Genomic DNA, 18,090 nt, shown 5'->3' on the forward strand with positions numbered 1-18,090 from the left:
CCGGAGCTGCCCGACTGCCCGCATCACACATCAGGACACACCTATACTTGGAACACAGGGCATTTTTGATCTTTAACGCCCTCTTATCCCACCCTGAAGGCTGATTTTCGTACAATCCTTTCTTAGTTTATGTCTATCTGGAAAGAAAAAAAATATATAGCTATATGCGTGCTAAATTTCCAGTCTTTAGGTCTTATAGTTCCTGATAATTCGTTACGAGTCGTTGAGTGGTTTTTCGCTTCATATAAACTTTACCACCTCATGGAATTTCCAAAAAAAATCCATCCTTAGAGGGAACGTGTTCTCAAAATTCAAATCTCAAGTCCACTTGTTTACGCCGTGCGTTGTCCGTCCGCCAGTCGGTGAGAGTTTTTATCAAGTAGATTTATTACGTGCTGACTTGACCCATTGTTAATGCTTCATTGCTTTATTCCTCTCGCGTTCTCCAAAGTTCAGTTGTATTGATTATTTATTTTTGGTCCCAAAATTTATAAAATTGACTATATGCATATATAAAAGACACAATTAATTTTACACCAATTTTTTGGGCGGTTTTTTGGAATTTTAACATAGTAGCCTAATCGTCCATTTCTGACTATTCCGTGCAGGAAAATAAAATACAGGACATTGCGGCTTGTAAAGACCCATTTGAAGACAAACTTTAAACTAAAACTTATAATGTATTAATGATGTATAATACTTTATTACTTCCGCTTTTATGCTTAAACTTAAATTTTTTACAGATTGAATTGTCACATGGTTTGTGCAAAATGCTAATATGGATCTAATTGTTCTACTTTTTTCCGTGTAAATATTTGAGTTCCTGGTAAAAACATCACATTTTATCCGTTAATCAGGGTCGTCCATCATCTAGGTGTGTTATATATATGACGGGCGGGACGCTCCACGTGACGTCAGCCACCGACACGAGCCCACCTCGGCTCCTCCCACCACTGGGCGAGGAGGGACAGCTAGCTCCTCAGCGCCCTTGCAACACGGGTCGGCGAAGCGCCTCCCCTCTCCTCACCTAACGCACACGCACCGCGACTCCTCTCTTATAACTTAGTGACATAACCGCGCGGGCCGGCACTCCGACTGCGGCCATGTGGGGACGAGGGATCCTGCTCGCAGGCAAGTAGCACCTACAGCGCATGCGCGAGCCCACGCGGCCGCCATCTTGGATTCACACCTTCTCGAACATAACCTCAACTCCAGGGTTACACATTGCGGTTAGGAATTGTCAGGAGATGGCATGCCGTGACTTAAGCTGGACTTACATCCGTCCGTTGCGTCCGTCACCCGTCCGTCCGCCACCTGTCCGTTCTTCAACAAACCGAACGATTCATAATGAATCACACTTCCGTAAAATACTTTTCCATTTAACGCTGCTAAAAGAATGTAAAACTTAAATACTGGTAAAAATTTATCTTGTGTGTGTGTGTGTGTGTATATATATATATATATATATATATATATATATATATATATATAGTATTAATGATCATGAAATTAACCACTTAATAAATGATTAAACTCATTTTTTTTCGCTCTGATATTTATTAAAATACTTCCAATTGTTAAAAATATTTTTTAACATATGTTAATAACATTTAATGGAAGCAGCTAAACAATAAATAATCATACTTAAAAACCTCTTAAGGTAGTGAAGGATGCCGGCAATAGGTACCGTGCTGACATTTTGGAGGTTATTTCACCCGTCTGTCCGCCGAAAGTTTTGACGGATGGAATTTTCCGGGCCATCTGATTGGTTGAAGGTAACGTGATTGACAAGACGGACGGATGAGACAGATGATTGTGAGTCCAGCTTTAGTTGAAGTCACTTTTTAACCTCGCCATAGCCATATTGTTCCGCCCAAAACATTGTGTGAATGGTGCTTGTTAACGTCTGATGGTTAGTAAGTATGGATTAGAAACTCCTTCGTAAAAAAGTGTCCCTTTTGATTAGAAACAAATTCATGTAAAACTGTTTCCACAATGCAAACACTACACTTCAGCCAGTGTTTTGGGTGTCTAACCAATATGGCGTAACAATTAGCGAGGAAAAATAACGAGTTTACACACTGACCATGTAATAATGCAGGTGTGGCCACCCACTTCTATGCATCTAACACTGATTTGCATATACAAAAGATGCATCTGGGACCAAATGCCAATAAAAATATCAAAATTAATAATTTAAATAAAGGTAAAATTTCGGCAAAACTTAAGAAAAATATTATAAAAACCTTTGAAACGGCAGGGTCTTTTTGCTCAATATGTATTTTCTATCCTATTTTCAGTTTGTATAATAACCTCTACAAATTATTCTGTATATTTATGTAGATTCTGCGCCGTGGAATAATCTTGAAGTACTATAATGTTTTTTTTTTTAATGAAATTAATATTTCGTAACCTTGAAATGCAATCTCATTGGCTGCCAATTGTTACGTCTCCGTGCACTGTGGAAGCAGCAGACGTGATAGTAACACCTTCCGGGATATCCGTCTACGTTTCCGTGCCACTGGAGAACGGGCTGGCTTAATAACACTAAACACTCGAATACCGGAAGACTACCATAATTGAATTATTCCGCCTGGCCTCTTCGAAAAAGGCGGAAAAGTACCATAACGGAAAAGTGCCATACGTCCAATCGACGAAACGGAATTCTGCCATATTTTCTTGCACCCTCCATGGAATGAGTACAGCAGCATTGCCCTCGAAGTACTAGTGTATAGAATACTCGGTAGCTAGCGCTGTCAACCCTCTAGCTGTTTTTCAGGTTAACTTTAAAGATTACAGATAGTGCTTCTGATGGTGATAGTTGCAATAACAAATCATATCCAGATCGCGTACGAGAAGAAAGAAATGTGTCCAAAAATGTTTTATAGGTAGCACTCTATTCTTGTTACGACGATTAAAAAAAAAAAAATACATGTGGTAGTACATAACTAGTATTTCATTCTGACAAAATTTCTTATACATTCTACGGAATGAGGAAAACGGCCTTACTCGTAAATTTGTAATGCAACTAGCTTCATAGAATTGACATTTTTGCACACTGGAATAATTGAAGTAATTGGATACCATTACTTAATGAGTGCAAATCCAACGGAAATATTCAAGGATTATCTTATATAATGTCTTCATTATTAGGGTGATTGAACACAAAAATTCAGATATTAAGGTTTTTAATGTCTATAATAAATTATTTAAAGTCTACAAAATGTATTTTTAAGATTCCGAAATTCGAGGGAAATATTTTTGTGTAGTGTAGTTTGTTACCACAGGTCAAGCAGCACAGGTGCTCTAGAGGAGACATAGGCTCGTACATCGAATGTTGGTGGGCTTAGCACAAGTTTGCAGTCTTTCATAAATAAACTGTGCTAAAATTTAAGTAATTTTTATATTACGAAATAAAAAAAAATACTATGCGTAGCATATTCTGCTTCATTAAAACTGTCAGATCAAATTAAAATTAAGTTTTTTTGTGCGTTAGGCCTACAGCACCTATAAACGAATTATGACATAAAATAACAACAAAAACACACATAAATGCGACGAAACACGAAACAACACTACACACAGATAGATAAAGTTCATGTTAACCAATTTGTTACTTTGGTTTTCACAAAAATCTTAAACCGAAACTAAAATGGTGTATACAAAATAAATATGTATATTACAAAAGTTTTACAAATGAATATTTGCAGATTATTCCAAAGGAGTTAATTATATTACTAAAAATGTTTAAATTTAAATTTAAAATTCTGTAATCGCAAGTTGGAATTCTTAATCCAAACCGAGTCATTATATCTGAACCAACAAAATTGGTAATAAAATGTATATAATAAAAAGTGCATCACTGATCGAACGTCTAATTAATTGAAAATGCAAATAGGTTATATATGAATGTAGCATATTCAAAATAATTTAAATGCCTGAAATTTTTAAAAAATAATTTAAGAACTTTTTCTGCTTACTTTTATTAATTCTTTTCTAATTAAAATCATTTAATGCAGAGAAAGTTTTAAATTTAATAAGACCTAAAGATCTTCGTTGGTGAAAAAAAAAAAAAAAGCGTGGCATCCAATATAACTCAAAGGTCTTAAAAGAGGACACCACGTTTACTGTCATTACTTACTATGTGATAATTCTGATTAATTAAATTAGTGTTTTGACTAAATGCTATCGTATTTCAGAGACGTTTGTTAACTTGAAAACCAGATCCGGACAGCTGAAATATCTTGCTGAACAGTTTCACAAACATAATTTCCCAATTATATATTTTTTCATCAGCATCTTTTCTTGATCAATTCTAATTACAGTTGGAATATCATTTATTAAATATTAGAGTAGTTGAAATAAACTACTACTGTGCGGAACACATAATACCATGAAATTGCATTTGCAAATTTGACTGAAAAGCGTCAATTTGTAAGAAAATTAAAACATATATACCACACATTGCTTGGCGAGGCCTAAAATTGATAATTTTTTAATCATAAGATTATGTTGGAAAGTATCAAAAGGCTTTGCTCATGTTGAAATAAATAGAATATTTTATTTACATCTGGATTTATACTGGTACACACACACACACATAGGTATATATAAAAGCGTGTGTTAAATATATTCCTGATTGAAAACTACGTGGTTTTACAGAAATAATATTTTTAGGAATAAAATTCATGTGCCTATAAATATTTTTTCGTCAAAAACTTCTAAAATACTACAAAACAAAGGTTTCTGACTAAAATTTAACTGTCCATAATACTTCCAGAAAATATATACCGATAAATGTTTGAACACACAACATCGGTATACAACCACTCACTGACTGATATACATTTTATGTTCAAAAGCATTTTTTTTTAAATGTTTGTTTGAGCTTTAATTATAACATGTTGGAATGATAATGCTACAGTTACTAAAAAAACTAAAACGCTACAAAACTAAAAAGAAAAAATAATATATATTTGCAAAACTCCGTTCCCCCGGAGAAACCCCCGGAATGGCCACCGCATGGGGAGCCCAAGAAAAGAAACGGGCTCCCCATTTGGAAGCCACCTGGAAGGTATTTTTCTGTTCCACCCACCGTTTCTTTTGGTAGCCTGACTTGTTACAAGGGATTGTATTCCTACCAGAGAAAATGCCACCATTTTATCTGGGCAATCCGCCTTGGAGGAGCCGGGGCGCGAACCCGGGTCCTACAAGTCACAAGGCAGGCGCTCTACCCCAGAACCAGAGTGGTAGAGCGACGATCGGCAGTCTTCTTAACACTGACATGATGTTATTCGACGAGTTTACTGTAGTTTCGTGTGTCATTAACACGCGCAGTACGTGCAGTAACATCTAACCACGGTAACGAACAAATTTATGTGTTCTTACGTTGTTCGTTCAGCATGAATTATGTAATTTCATAACAGTGAAATATAATTTGTATAACTAGTCTGGCATTTTTTTAAATTGATTTCCTGCAAACAAACTTACGGTCCCGCTGTACAATAATTATATAGAAATATAGACTAGTAAAAACATATGTAAGAGCTTGCACTGTCGATGGTAAAGTTATTTTGAAATAAATGTTAGATATTAAAAGAGTTTGTTTGGTTAAAATATGTATGTGCTTACAAGCATGAAGTTATTGTATAAACATTTTATTTATTTGGTTTTAAAGTCACAGAAAAAAAATACTTTTTTTATATTACTTTTGGCTTACCGTGCTTAACATGCACAGCTAATACTGGAAAACTATTCAAACAACTGTTGGCAAATAACTAAATATTGGAGGTACTTGGGGCAACACGAAGCATAAATGGTAACACTATTTTGTAGTGATAGTTATTTTCATTTAAATGTACAAATTAACAAATATGTAAGTTTCCATGAACATTTCTGTTCCATTTACAAAGAAAATTTACTGTGCACAACGGCAAACAGAATAACTCAACGATGAAACTTAACAGATAAAAATTGAAAAAAGAAAAAAAAACCGGCTATATAGAGATGCACAAGTGAACTCAGCGATGTGAAGAAACAGTGATGACAGCACAGACGAACTCCGCAAGCAACAGTTGAGCGAAAAAACAGATATTTTGAAAACCACAACGATGATAGCGCAGACTAACACAGTATATGATTCCTAAGAGAATAGTTGCGGCGTTTCGGGAAAGATATCTATTCCCTTCTTAAGGCACAAACAGACTGAAGTTTGTCATGACATACAGTTTAATTAGTAATGGCGTATGTCCGAAACTACATTTTTAATTAATTTACCTATTATTTAAAATTTTGTTTGTCAGTGAAAATTTTATTTAATGAACAACACTGAATTTGTTGATATTCACATAGATACTGACTTTCTTTAAACAGATTTGTGTTTTGTTTGTTTTATGTGTAGATATATTTGTTTACACTTCTGTTAACAAGACACAGGTATTAGTGCAGAGAAGCTTATTCAAAAGAGTAAATTGTTTCTGTAACAATAAGTATCAAGAGCGTAGTAAAAAAAGGAGGGGGCAGGGGGCGGGAATTAGGGTTGCCAGATTTATTTAGACAAAGAATTTTATTTTACAAAAATTACAATGGCAGGAATTTCAATAAGTACTTAAGGGATCGTCAACCAACCTAAAAATGTATTTTCAAGCATTATCTTTGTAAAAGAGTTTCCGGAGGAGGGACTGGCTTCTGCCCTCCCCTTCCACAAATACTGTCTACACCCATGGTAAATGCGTAAACAAAATCGCATGTAGTTACACGCACTAGTACACGGTATACTCGAAAGACGTGAATTAAAATTTTGGAGACCGTATAATTTTTGATAGTTGTAATTATAATATTAGATGTCAATAATTTTTCAAGACATGTGATGATAACCTACATGGAGTACTATAGTCTGAAACTATGTATTTGTACTGTTATGCAATAATCGTACACTCACGCCTGTAGATACGAAAACTACAAGGCAATCTGAAGATGAGAAAAGATACACTTTCAAAGTTTATGGACCGAGTCGTAAGACTCTATATTCGTATTCCAGAGAATATAGGTTCAAATTCCAACTGGTAATTGTCATATCATTTTGACGTGAAACGTCTTAAAAATCACAGCGAAACATAGGGGTACCAGAAAAAGTCTTACGAAAAGGTCTGTATTATCTTGCTTTAACATTTTCCTAACTATATAGGCTTCGGCCTGAGACGCACTTAAGTCTTCCTTACCTACACCTCCCAAATACAATTATTTTTAATTTAGGTTTGGAAAAAAATTTATGTTGAGTGTAGCTCACGACTCAGATGTGATAGCGCGGTGATTCGTGTGATTGTGTATAGAGAACTGACAACACAGATTGTACGTCCACCAAAAAACATTAATTTTTATATTATGCCTTCGGTATCTCATTTATCATATCACAGGCCAATGTTAAACAGAATTTGTGTACTGTATGTCGAGAGCTAAATTGTTTACACATAAAAAATAGTGATGCTCGACTTTAAGAACTAAAAAAAGTTAAATATTTAAGTCCCATAACATTTTTTTTTGACGTGACAACGTCTAATAAATCGACGAACGCCGGCTGCACGCACGAAAAAGTGTCCCGTTGCGCACATTGTTCCGGTACGCTGTGTCCCGTTACGCTCATTGTACGCCTGCGCCGCATCTATCTCTCTTCCAATCGACTGTTTATTAAGTGAAGTGAAAAGTTAATGTGGTTTTCATTGCTTACTAGAACAACAATTTCGGCAATAAAGGTTAATTATTCTTGCATTTTAAAAATTTGATTGTTGGTATAATTTCAAGTATTTATTCTTTTATTATTAAAATAAAAATAATTCAATTTTATTCATAAAGTATGCAATCATTTCATCAATGTTTTGTTATGACGTTGTCACGTTAAACTATCGTCCGTAAACCGACTTTACAGACAACCTTTTTTTTTTTCAAATTTAAAACACAATTTATCACATTTTGGGATAAAGAAATTCACTATCTCAAACAGTGAGTTTTATTTTACATAGAGTACAAGATTATAAGTGTTGAAAGATAGCGACTGTTAGACCGCGGAGTACAAAAGCAAAAATGTCGTAAGGCTGGGTTCACAATTAAAAAAAAAAATTTGTTGTCTGTAAAGTCGGTTTACGGACGATAGTTTAACGTGAAAACGTCATAACAAAACATTGATGAAATTATTGGTCCAGAAGAAATGAAATATAATATTCGGCCTGAGACAGAGCCGTAATAGGTTTTTGCAACCAAACCATTTAGGCATTAAAAATATTATATTCTTTGAGAAATTTTTTTTTTTAAATTTTTCTATCTTTTTTATGAGAAAATCTACCTCTGCATACTTTTATGAATAAAATTGAATCATTTTTATTGAATTATCACTATTTTGTATGGATACAAAGAAGAAGTGAAATGAAATGTACAATTTAATTAATAAAATTACTTTTATTTGCATTCATTAATTCAAATATAGTTATTACTTTTGAAATGTTGCGTGCGCAGTATTTATTTTTACAAGTACAAAAAAAAATTCGCAGCTGCTGGGATTCGAACCGACAACCTTATGCTAACCGCAAGGCCACGAGGCCATTCTTTAAAAGCAATAGTTTCAGATGTTGTATACACATTTATAAAAATTTTGTTCACGGTAGGGGAATAATATTATTTCGTTTTTATAGCACGATTTTATAACAAATACGCATCCCAAATACATCAAACTTATTTATAATGTGTTACAATATTTTTTAAAACATTGTGCAAAAGATCCCGGGTGTAATTTGAATTATTATGTGTAACTGTAAAACACCATTGTTGGTTCAAAACGTATTTGAATATTCAACATTACTTTTAAATAACCGTACCGATTGTGCTGAAAATCGGTGGACGATCGTTAAATTACATAATATTAATAATTCAAACGACTAAAATATGATTGAAAAGTCAAATCGATGGTTGTTCCAAATTGGAACTTCCAATGGAACAGTGGAAGAGAGATGCCACGCATGCGTACAATGAGCAAACAGGACACACCCGCAGAGGGACATCCGTAGTGGGACACTTTGTCGTGCGTGCAGCCGGCGTTCATCGATTTATTTTACGTTGTCACGTCAAAAAACATAAGCAGGCCGTGCACACGACCTATGTGAAGTCGGTTCACAATTTAAATCTTACAGTTTATTTCAGCCAATGAAATTACGCGATCTATCCATCTGTCGGCAGTGTTAATAAGTAACTATATTAATTACCAAATGATTATCCGGTGACATCTGAACAGCAATTTGTGGGCACAGTTTTACGCAGGGTTATATAAAATTTCTAGCTAACCATTTTAATAGCGATATTTAATTTGTATTTATATATTTTCCTGGTGACATAGTAATATAATAAAGTATTTTTTAAAGCTGTGATCTAACCTTATAATTGAAATATTTTGACGATTTCTTGCCACAATATGATTGATAAACATAAACAGCTATCTAGTCCCGCCAAAATGGCTTCCTACTCTACTCTCAATGGTTGTTGCTCGGAATTATTTTTAAGAGTTCTACTTTAACTTTCGTGTCCGAGTTTCGTATTAAATGGGTACTAATAGCCCCCACCAAATATTCTACAATATTTGCCCCCACCAAGGAGTATAGAAGTAGAGAGAGATTTCACTCCCAGGTTGAACCTATTTCCTTATTTTTTTCTCGGATAACCGCCACTATGTAATGTAAAAATACCAACAACCAGCGTGAAATAAACCACGCAAAAATTTATTTTAAATACTTATTTTATTAATGCATAATGTTAAATTATGGTTTTAAAATAGTTTTGGAACGTTTTTTTTATTTAAGTAGGTATTAAATGCATGCAAAAAAAATTGAATTCAATGTTATTGTTTAAGAAAGAAATTTTGTTTGTCCCAATACCGCAGGATCTATGGCCCATAATGTATAGGATCTTAGGTGTAATTTATATTCCAGATTGATGGAAATATTTTAAATTACAACCCCCCCCCCCCCTCCCACTTCCCAAAATTTTTAAAAAATAGAATCTTTCGGAGAATAACTTAGGTTATCATCTATCCATCAAATTAATAACTTATTCTGAAGTCCAACAAATATACATAACCTAACAACACCATGTTTACTTGTAGATTGTCAAATATTTATTTTCAACTAAATTTTTCATATTCTTCCAAAAGTTTTCTTCTTAACTTTTTCCATCTCAAATTTTTAAATAACTCAAAGTAAAACCAAATTGCATTCGTTTCAAATTCAAACTTTAACAGTTTTAAATTTTTAAATAAACAGTGACACCAACACCTACATTCAAAATATAAAATAAATAATGTATTTAGCATGAATGATTTTAAACAAGTAAATTAAAGTATATTTCGAAAATAAAATCAGATTCCTTCATCAAAGTCAAATTATTCAACATAAAATTATTTAGTTTAAAATAGCTTTCTCATTTTGGCACAAGTCTCTTCCACAGTCTTCAGTAAGCAATCGTAGGCCCTATCTAGTGACTATCCCCTGGCCCCCACAAGGATTAGTCTGGGTGGACCCCTGGGTCCAGGGCCCTGACCCAGCTCAGCTTTATTTAAAAATATTTAACTATTATAATTTTTTACAAACTAGAAAAAAACACATGGAAATTTTTTTTAATACAATGAAATTTTAGAAGATTCTACGCCTACAGCTAATTTTATTTTTTCTGTAATTATTTTCATTTTTTTATCTCAGTGTGAAATAAATATACATACTCGCTGTGGTTATTTAAAAGTAAAATAATTTTATAAATAAAGCTTAGACTGGACTTATAAAATAGTAACCATAATTATACTCAGTATTTTCAGGTTAAATAACATTCAAAAAAAGAGTGCAGGTAAGAAATAAGCCATGCAATTATAATGAAGCACGTGACTGTAATTTTTTTTTGGGGGGAGGGGGGGGAGGAGGGCGTCACCGATCCTGGGTCCAGGTCCCGTAATCGAATGTGCGGGTCATGTGGGTACTTATTACAAAATAATTACACTCGGTGGATAAGGACAGTTTTGCAGTTCGCCTACTCCAGTATTCACCCTACGTCACACACTGTTGCGCAGGACTGCTACTGCAGCTGTGCAGCCATGGAGACGCCGCCGCTCTGTCCAACAACAGAAGGAAGATATTCCGCCGGAACTCCTCGCCGTACTTCCTGCCCTCCGGGGGCGACACGGACAACGACGTGATCTCCGTGAGGTCCGAGGTCCACATCCACCCCAACGGCGTCCACCCTGAGGACTGCAAGGACGATGCCCGTGCGGAGGGGTTCCAGCAGCCTCTGGTGTCGTCCACGACCGCCCGGCCTCTGGGGGTGTCCCTGGAGTACCCCGGGGTCACGCCCCGGTCCTTCGGGGTCACGGTCACCACGACTGCCACGGTGAAGAAGGGCCGTCCGGCAGTCCTGGACTACTCGACCGTGGACATAACCCCGAAACCAGGCGCCGTATTGCCTCTGGAGGGGCAGAGCTTTCTGGGGGACTCGGCCTTGCTCCACGCATTCCCCACGCTGGGGTCGTTCGGAAATAGGTTCCAAAAAATAGACCCCTTCGTTCCAGATGTGCCGCCCGCGATCGGACGGTACCCGGCAGACATCGCTGGCTACCCGATACCCCCCTCTTCGCTGGAATTTTATAATCTTTCTCCCGGCTCCTACAGAGAACCGCTACCAACGTTTTTTGGGAACACCAATGAGCAAGCATATCGCGGGTCTTTCGTTCCTTCGTTCACAACGGGCAGGCCATTTATAAGCACAATTACGCCAAGCCCTATTCCAGTAGGATACCCTAAAATTTCCCCGGCAGTTGGTTTCAGCTATCCAACAACTACTGTGATTCCTACGTCATCAACACCAAGTCTGGTCGAAAGCACAACCACGACACCTGTCGCAACAGGCTACCCTAAAGTAACCCCATCTGTTGAGTTTACCTACCCTTCAACAACACCAAAACCCTTTTCTTCAACATCTACTTTCACGACTCCACAACCTACTATTAGCACAGTTACTACTTCCCCGTCTATAACAGACTACCAGAAAGTGACACCATCTGTCCAGTTCACTTACCCTTCAACCACTGCAAAACCAGCTTCGCAGTCATCATTCATACCTACTTTCACCACACCAAGACCTACTTTTAGCACAACTGTAACCCCTTTAGTAACCGGATATCCTAAAGTCTCTCCATCAGTTGTATTTTCTTATCCTACTCCAAGACCAGCTTTACCATCTTCGTTTGTACCTACTTTCACTACACCCAGACCTACTTTCAGCTCAACTGTAAGCCCTTTAATAACAGGATATCCTAAGGTATCTCCATCAGTTGTGTTTTCTTATCCTACTACTCCAAGACCAGCATTCCCATCTTCGTTTGTACCTACTTTCACTACACCCAGACCTACTTTCAGCTCAACTGTAAGCCCTTTAATAACAGGATATCCTAAGGTATCTCCATCAGTTGGGTTTTCTTATCCTACTACTCCAAGACCAGCTTTTCCGTCATCATTTGTACCTACTTTCACTACACCAAGACCTACTTTTAGCACAACAGCAAGCCCCTTAATAACAGGATATCCTACGGTATCTCCATCAGATGTGTTTTCTTATCCTACTCAAAGACCCGCATTCCCATCATCGTTTCTACCTACGTTCACTACACCAAGACCTACATACAGCACAACAGCAAGCCCCTTAATAACAGGTTATCCTAAAGTTTCTCCATCAGTTGTGTTTTCTTATCCTACCACTCCAAGACCAGGATTCCCATCATCATTTCTACCTACTTTTACTACACCCAGACCTACTTTCAGCTCAACTGTAAGCCCTTTAATAACAGGATATCCTAAGGTATCTCCATCAGTTGGGTTTTCTTATCCTACTACTCCAAGACCAGCATTCCCATCTTCGTTTGTACCTACTTTCACTACACCCAGACCTACTTTCAGCTCAACTGTAAGCCCTTTAATAACAGGATATCCTAAGGTATCTCCATCAGTTGGGTTTTCCTATCCTACTACTCCAAGACCAGCATTCCCATCATCGATTGTACCTACTTTCACTACACCCAGACCTACTTTCAGCTCAACTGTAAGCCCTTTAATAACAGGATATCCTAAGGTATCTCCATCAGTTGGGTTTTCTTATCCTACCACTCCAAGACCAGGATTCCCGTCATCATTTGTACCTACTTTCACTACACCAAGACCTACATACAGCACAACAGCAAGTTCCTTAATAACAGGATATCCTACGGTATCTCCATCAGTTGTGTTTTCTTATCCTACTCAAAGACCAGCATTCCCATCATCGTTTGTACCTACGTTCACTACACCAAGACCTACATACAGCACAACAGCAAGCCCCTTAATAACAGGATATCCTACGGTATCTCCATCAGTTGTGTTTTCTTATCCTACTCAAAGACCAGCATTCCCATCATCGTTTGTACCTACGTTCACTACACCAAGACCTACATACAGCACAACAGCAAGCCCCTTAATAACAGGATATCCTAAAGTTTCTCCATCAGTTGTGTTTTCTTATCCTACTACTCCAAGACCAGCATTCCCATCATCGAATGTACCTACTTTCACTACACCAAGCCCTACATACAGCACAACAGTAAGCCCCTTAATAACAGGATATCCTACGGTATCTCCATCAGTTGTGTTTTCTTATCCTACTCAAAGACCAGCATTCCCATCATCGTTTGTACCTACGTTCACTACACCAAGACCTACATACAGCACAACAGCAAGCCCCTTAATAACAGGATATCCTACGGTATCTCCATCAGTTGTGTTTTCTTATCCTACTCAAAGACCAGCATTCCCATCATCGTTTGTACCTACGTTCACTACACCAAGACCTACATACAGCACAACAGCAAGCCCCTTAATAACAGGATATCCTAAAGTTTCTCCATCAGTTGTGTTTTCTTATCCTACTACTCCAAGACCAGCATTCCCATCATCGAATGTACCTACTTTCACTACACCAAGCCCTACATACAGCACAACAGTAAGCCCCTTAATAACAGGATATCCTACGGTATCTCCATCAGTTGTGTTTTCTTATCCTACTCAAAGACCAGCATTCCCATCATCGTTTGTACCTACGTTCACTACACCAAGACCTACATACAGCACAACAGCAAGCCCCTTAATAACAGGATATCCTACGGTATCTCCATCAGTTGTGTTTTCTTATCCTACTACTCCAAGACCAGCTTTACCATCTTCGTTTGTACCTACGTTCACTACACCCAGACCTACATACAGCACAACAGCAAGCCCCTTAATAACAGGTTATCCTAAATTTTCTCCATCTGTTACTTTTACTTACCCTACAACTTCTGTGAAGCCAGTATTCTCGTCAACACTTCTTCCGAGCCCAAGCCCAACACTCTCAACTTCAACGTTTCTACCCACATTTTCAACAACTGAACAGTACCTCACCAGTGGCTACCCCAAGGAATCACCTTCTATTCCTTTCGATTATCCTGCGAGCAAACTTACTAGCACTTCCCCAGCTTCGACCGCGTACACTTCTTCGTCAACCACAACTCAAAGGCCGGTGACAATATTTACAACAACAACCACAAAACCATCTGTCGAGACAAGCCCTGCAGCGACGTTCACGGAGAAAACCACTGCCTCAGGGTACCCCAAAGAAGAAGAGCCAGCAGTCGCCTTCTCGTACCCCACTTCGCCTAAACCTCCGTCCATAATCGTCACCTCTACCTCTGCGCCGATCGCACAAGGCTTCGACGGACAGTCTGCGTCCATATTGGTGGAGCACATCCCGGAAACAGCAGCGCCGCTTCTCAGCAACCGTTTCCTGGCGGACTACCAGCAGGTGTACGGCGGGAACGTCCACGGCGTCCCTCCGGCCGTCCAGAACCTGCCCGACTACCCGGGACTCCCCCCGCTGGATTTCGAGTTCAGGCACCGGCACACCGTCGGCGGACCCACGGCTGCCCCCGTCATCTCCGTCCAGAACAACAGCCCCGGGCAGACGAACGTGCAGGCCTTCGTGAACAGCGGGGCCGGCACCCAGTTCTTCTCCGGCTTCGCCCAGGAGGAGAGGGGGCCTCAGTCCTCGCAGCACCGCCACGGGCTCCAGAGCGCCGGGTCCCTCGTGTCGGCCGGCTACCAGGGACCTCCGCCCGGGAACGTGCTCGTCGGAGACTCCTACACGAGCTACCACCACGGTGAGTTGAAACCGACGGGGAACGCGCACCACCTAACTTACGTTATCTATGAGTTCTTCTAGTGCTGCTGATGACCGCAAAGGGTCCGGATTGGAACCAAGGTAAATCGAGGCCATTTATCACATGAAGTTATATCGAGGTTAATTAAGGCCTTGAATATATATAGCCTATATATAATGTATAGAAGTTGCGAGCCCAGGTTAAATTTTCTGGCCGGTTTCGCAGAAGAATTGTTGTAGTAGGAAGCTCCATCGCAGCGATCGCTTCAATCGCTCGGTATCGACAGCGTACGCCCCTAGCGATCTCAGGACGTACTACGTTAACCAGCCAAGTCAGGCCACCACCCTTCACATTATATATATTCAATGATTAAGGGGACATCATCTTGGATTTGTCCATCTTTTTGCCAGAATTCTAGTTTTGAACTATTCAACCAATTTTTGGCATGACATGCGAAGTGGGGAGGGGGGGTAGCGACGGCACTTGTAATCCGGCCAGGCACGCGTGGCATGTCTTACGTCAGTGGCGGCACGAACCTGGCATCGTGGTCTGGTCTCTCGCGTTCGAAACAATATATAGTAGTACACAATAAAAATTATAAAATCTTTTTGAAAATTAAGAACTACCTAAAAGATACAAGAATTTTATCCAAAATTCACGAAATAGTTATGTATACCTAACTCTGTACAATTGTAACAAACTTTTAAAATTACAAAGTATATACAAATAAAGTTTAAACATTAAAAGTGCTTCAGATTTTTTAGAGCCTTTTTGGGTCCTTGGTGGTGAGTGCCGTGTGCTCGATCCCAACACCCCCAGCGTGACTGGCTCCTAAGCACCGGGCCTGCACAGTACGTAACTGGTTTAAAAACTCGCAAATCTCGTACAGAGGCGGCCCCAGACTTGGCAAGACCCTGGGTCATTTACATTTACGAGGCACTGATATTTCGGCGAGCCTTACCGGGGGGAACCAGGTTTACGGAACAGCCCCGCAGAATAAAATGGCTCGGAGCCCCCTCCTAAAAAAAAAAAAAAATTCGAAAAATAAAAATCTTTAAAACAACTTCTTCCAAGCCAACCTGGAAAATTAATTTCAACTATGGTTTTGCTGATTTATTTTGAGAGACTTTTATCATTACAGATGCTTCTGCAGAGAGATGCTGGCACGGGCCACTCTTGCCAGAGCCCTGGGCGGTCTTCCTGTTGCCTTGTCCCAGGCATCCTGCCTCCTTGTGCCCGTGTGCCAAACCACCTGTTTTACCAAACTTAAAAAAAAAAACTTTATTAAAACATTACAAAAATATAAAACGTCAATCTGAAAATTTTCGTACAAAGTTTTGTTGGTTTATATGGATTTTTGTACCGTTTGTTTTTGAAGAAGAAAAATAACTATAAGTTTATGCAAACATTTATTGCTAGTATACATTATTGTCTTTGCAATTTAAAATATCTGACAGGAAAGTCAAAAAAAATAAGACCTGGTAATAATTTGAAATGATAAAATTTGCAACCTTTCACTTCTCTTAACGTTTGGTGGCCAATCGTTTTTGTGAATAATATCTCAATTTTAAAAATGCTAAGCCTACCAAAAACTTTAATTTACAATGCTGCAGAAAGATTCAAAGTGTTTATAGAATGAAAGCAGTGTTAAAAAAAAAAGTGTTAATCTGACTTCTAACAAATTATGCACAAACACAATGAATTACTCAACAGTAATGTAATTTTTTAAAACTCCTGCGTGGTGTTGTGTTCTAGGCGGCCCCGGTGGGAAAAAATGCTTGGTCTGCACGGATGCCAAATGAGTTCACCACGTGAACCACGAGTGGTAACCCGCAGAGCAGTCATTTGTTTGACTAACAAACGTATTTGCTTAAATCACATGTCTCTGTAAATTCTAACTTTTTTTGTATATTTTGTTACAAAATAAAGTGTTGGCTTGCACGGACTCCATTTATTTTTCCTTCAAAAATTTCCTTTTAACTTGCAATGTTAAGAATTACTTTTTCTGCCTAAAAACTTAAAAGCAGAGCTATTTGATTACTTGATCTGCCACAATCAACAATATTGTAGCAGAGACGTATGTCGATTATTGATATTTGAGATAACGATAATAAATATTAAGATTTAGAGTAAGTTTTAAGTTTATAGTAGTTTACCTGATGTGTTGCTATGGCTGTCTGGTTAAATGGAAAAGATAGGAAAGAGAAAGCACACAATTATCTTATATTGCCAAAGAAGATTCACTTGTCACATGTACTAAGTTACACGCACTTGTATTTTTATTTATTTTTTTAAATATTAATTTAGAATTTTTTTTATTATATGAAACATGCACGTATACGAATGCAGCATTGTGTAAAAATTTCAAAGCAATCGGTATAGAACTTTCAGAGATTAACTATTTTGTGCAAATGAACACTTACATTTTAATTGATATATTTTAATTATAAATTTTTTTATTATATGAAACATGCACGTATACGAATGAAATATTGTATTAAAATTTTTAAGCAATCAGTGAAAAACATTTGGAGATAAGCTATTTTGTGCAAACGAACATTTTCATTTTTATTTATATAGTTATTCAGAAACTATTCCTGTTAATTCATCATAACAGCTCTCTAGCATTTAATGTTTCTTCAAAAATTTTGTCACTAGATATTTATCAAGTACGGTACTATCCAAGATCTGTAAAAAGTAGAGCAAGCGTTTGAAGTTATAATCCTTTGCGTGGCAGTTTATGACTAACAAATATTGTATAGTGAATATTTTATGACAAAATGTTTTCATATGCATATGAGAAAGATAAAGGAATTGTTCTTATTAAAAAATGAAAATAAAAAAAA

At 37.7% G+C, this 18,090-nt stretch overlaps 1 protein-coding gene across 1 annotated transcript; it reads left to right on the forward strand.

Moving 5' to 3' along the window:
- The first annotated feature begins 1,091 nt into the window (after positions 1 to 1,091).
- Positions 1,092 to 17,189, forward strand: LOC134540371 (mucin-2-like). Its single transcript, XM_063383058.1, has 3 exons — positions 1,092 to 1,131; positions 11,099 to 15,244; positions 17,000 to 17,189. Exons 1-3 carry the CDS (start codon positions 1,104 to 1,106, stop codon positions 17,044 to 17,046), a joined length of 4,221 nt encoding a protein of 1,406 aa, XP_063239128.1. The 5' UTR covers positions 1,092 to 1,103; the 3' UTR covers positions 17,047 to 17,189.
- Positions 17,190 to 18,090: the final 901 nt, after the last annotated feature.

The sequence above is a fragment of the Bacillus rossius genome, chromosome 16, assembly GCF_032445375.1.
Source record: "Bacillus rossius redtenbacheri isolate Brsri chromosome 16, Brsri_v3, whole genome shotgun sequence".
Classification (NCBI taxonomy): Eukaryota; Metazoa; Arthropoda; class Insecta; order Phasmatodea; family Bacillidae; genus Bacillus; species Bacillus rossius.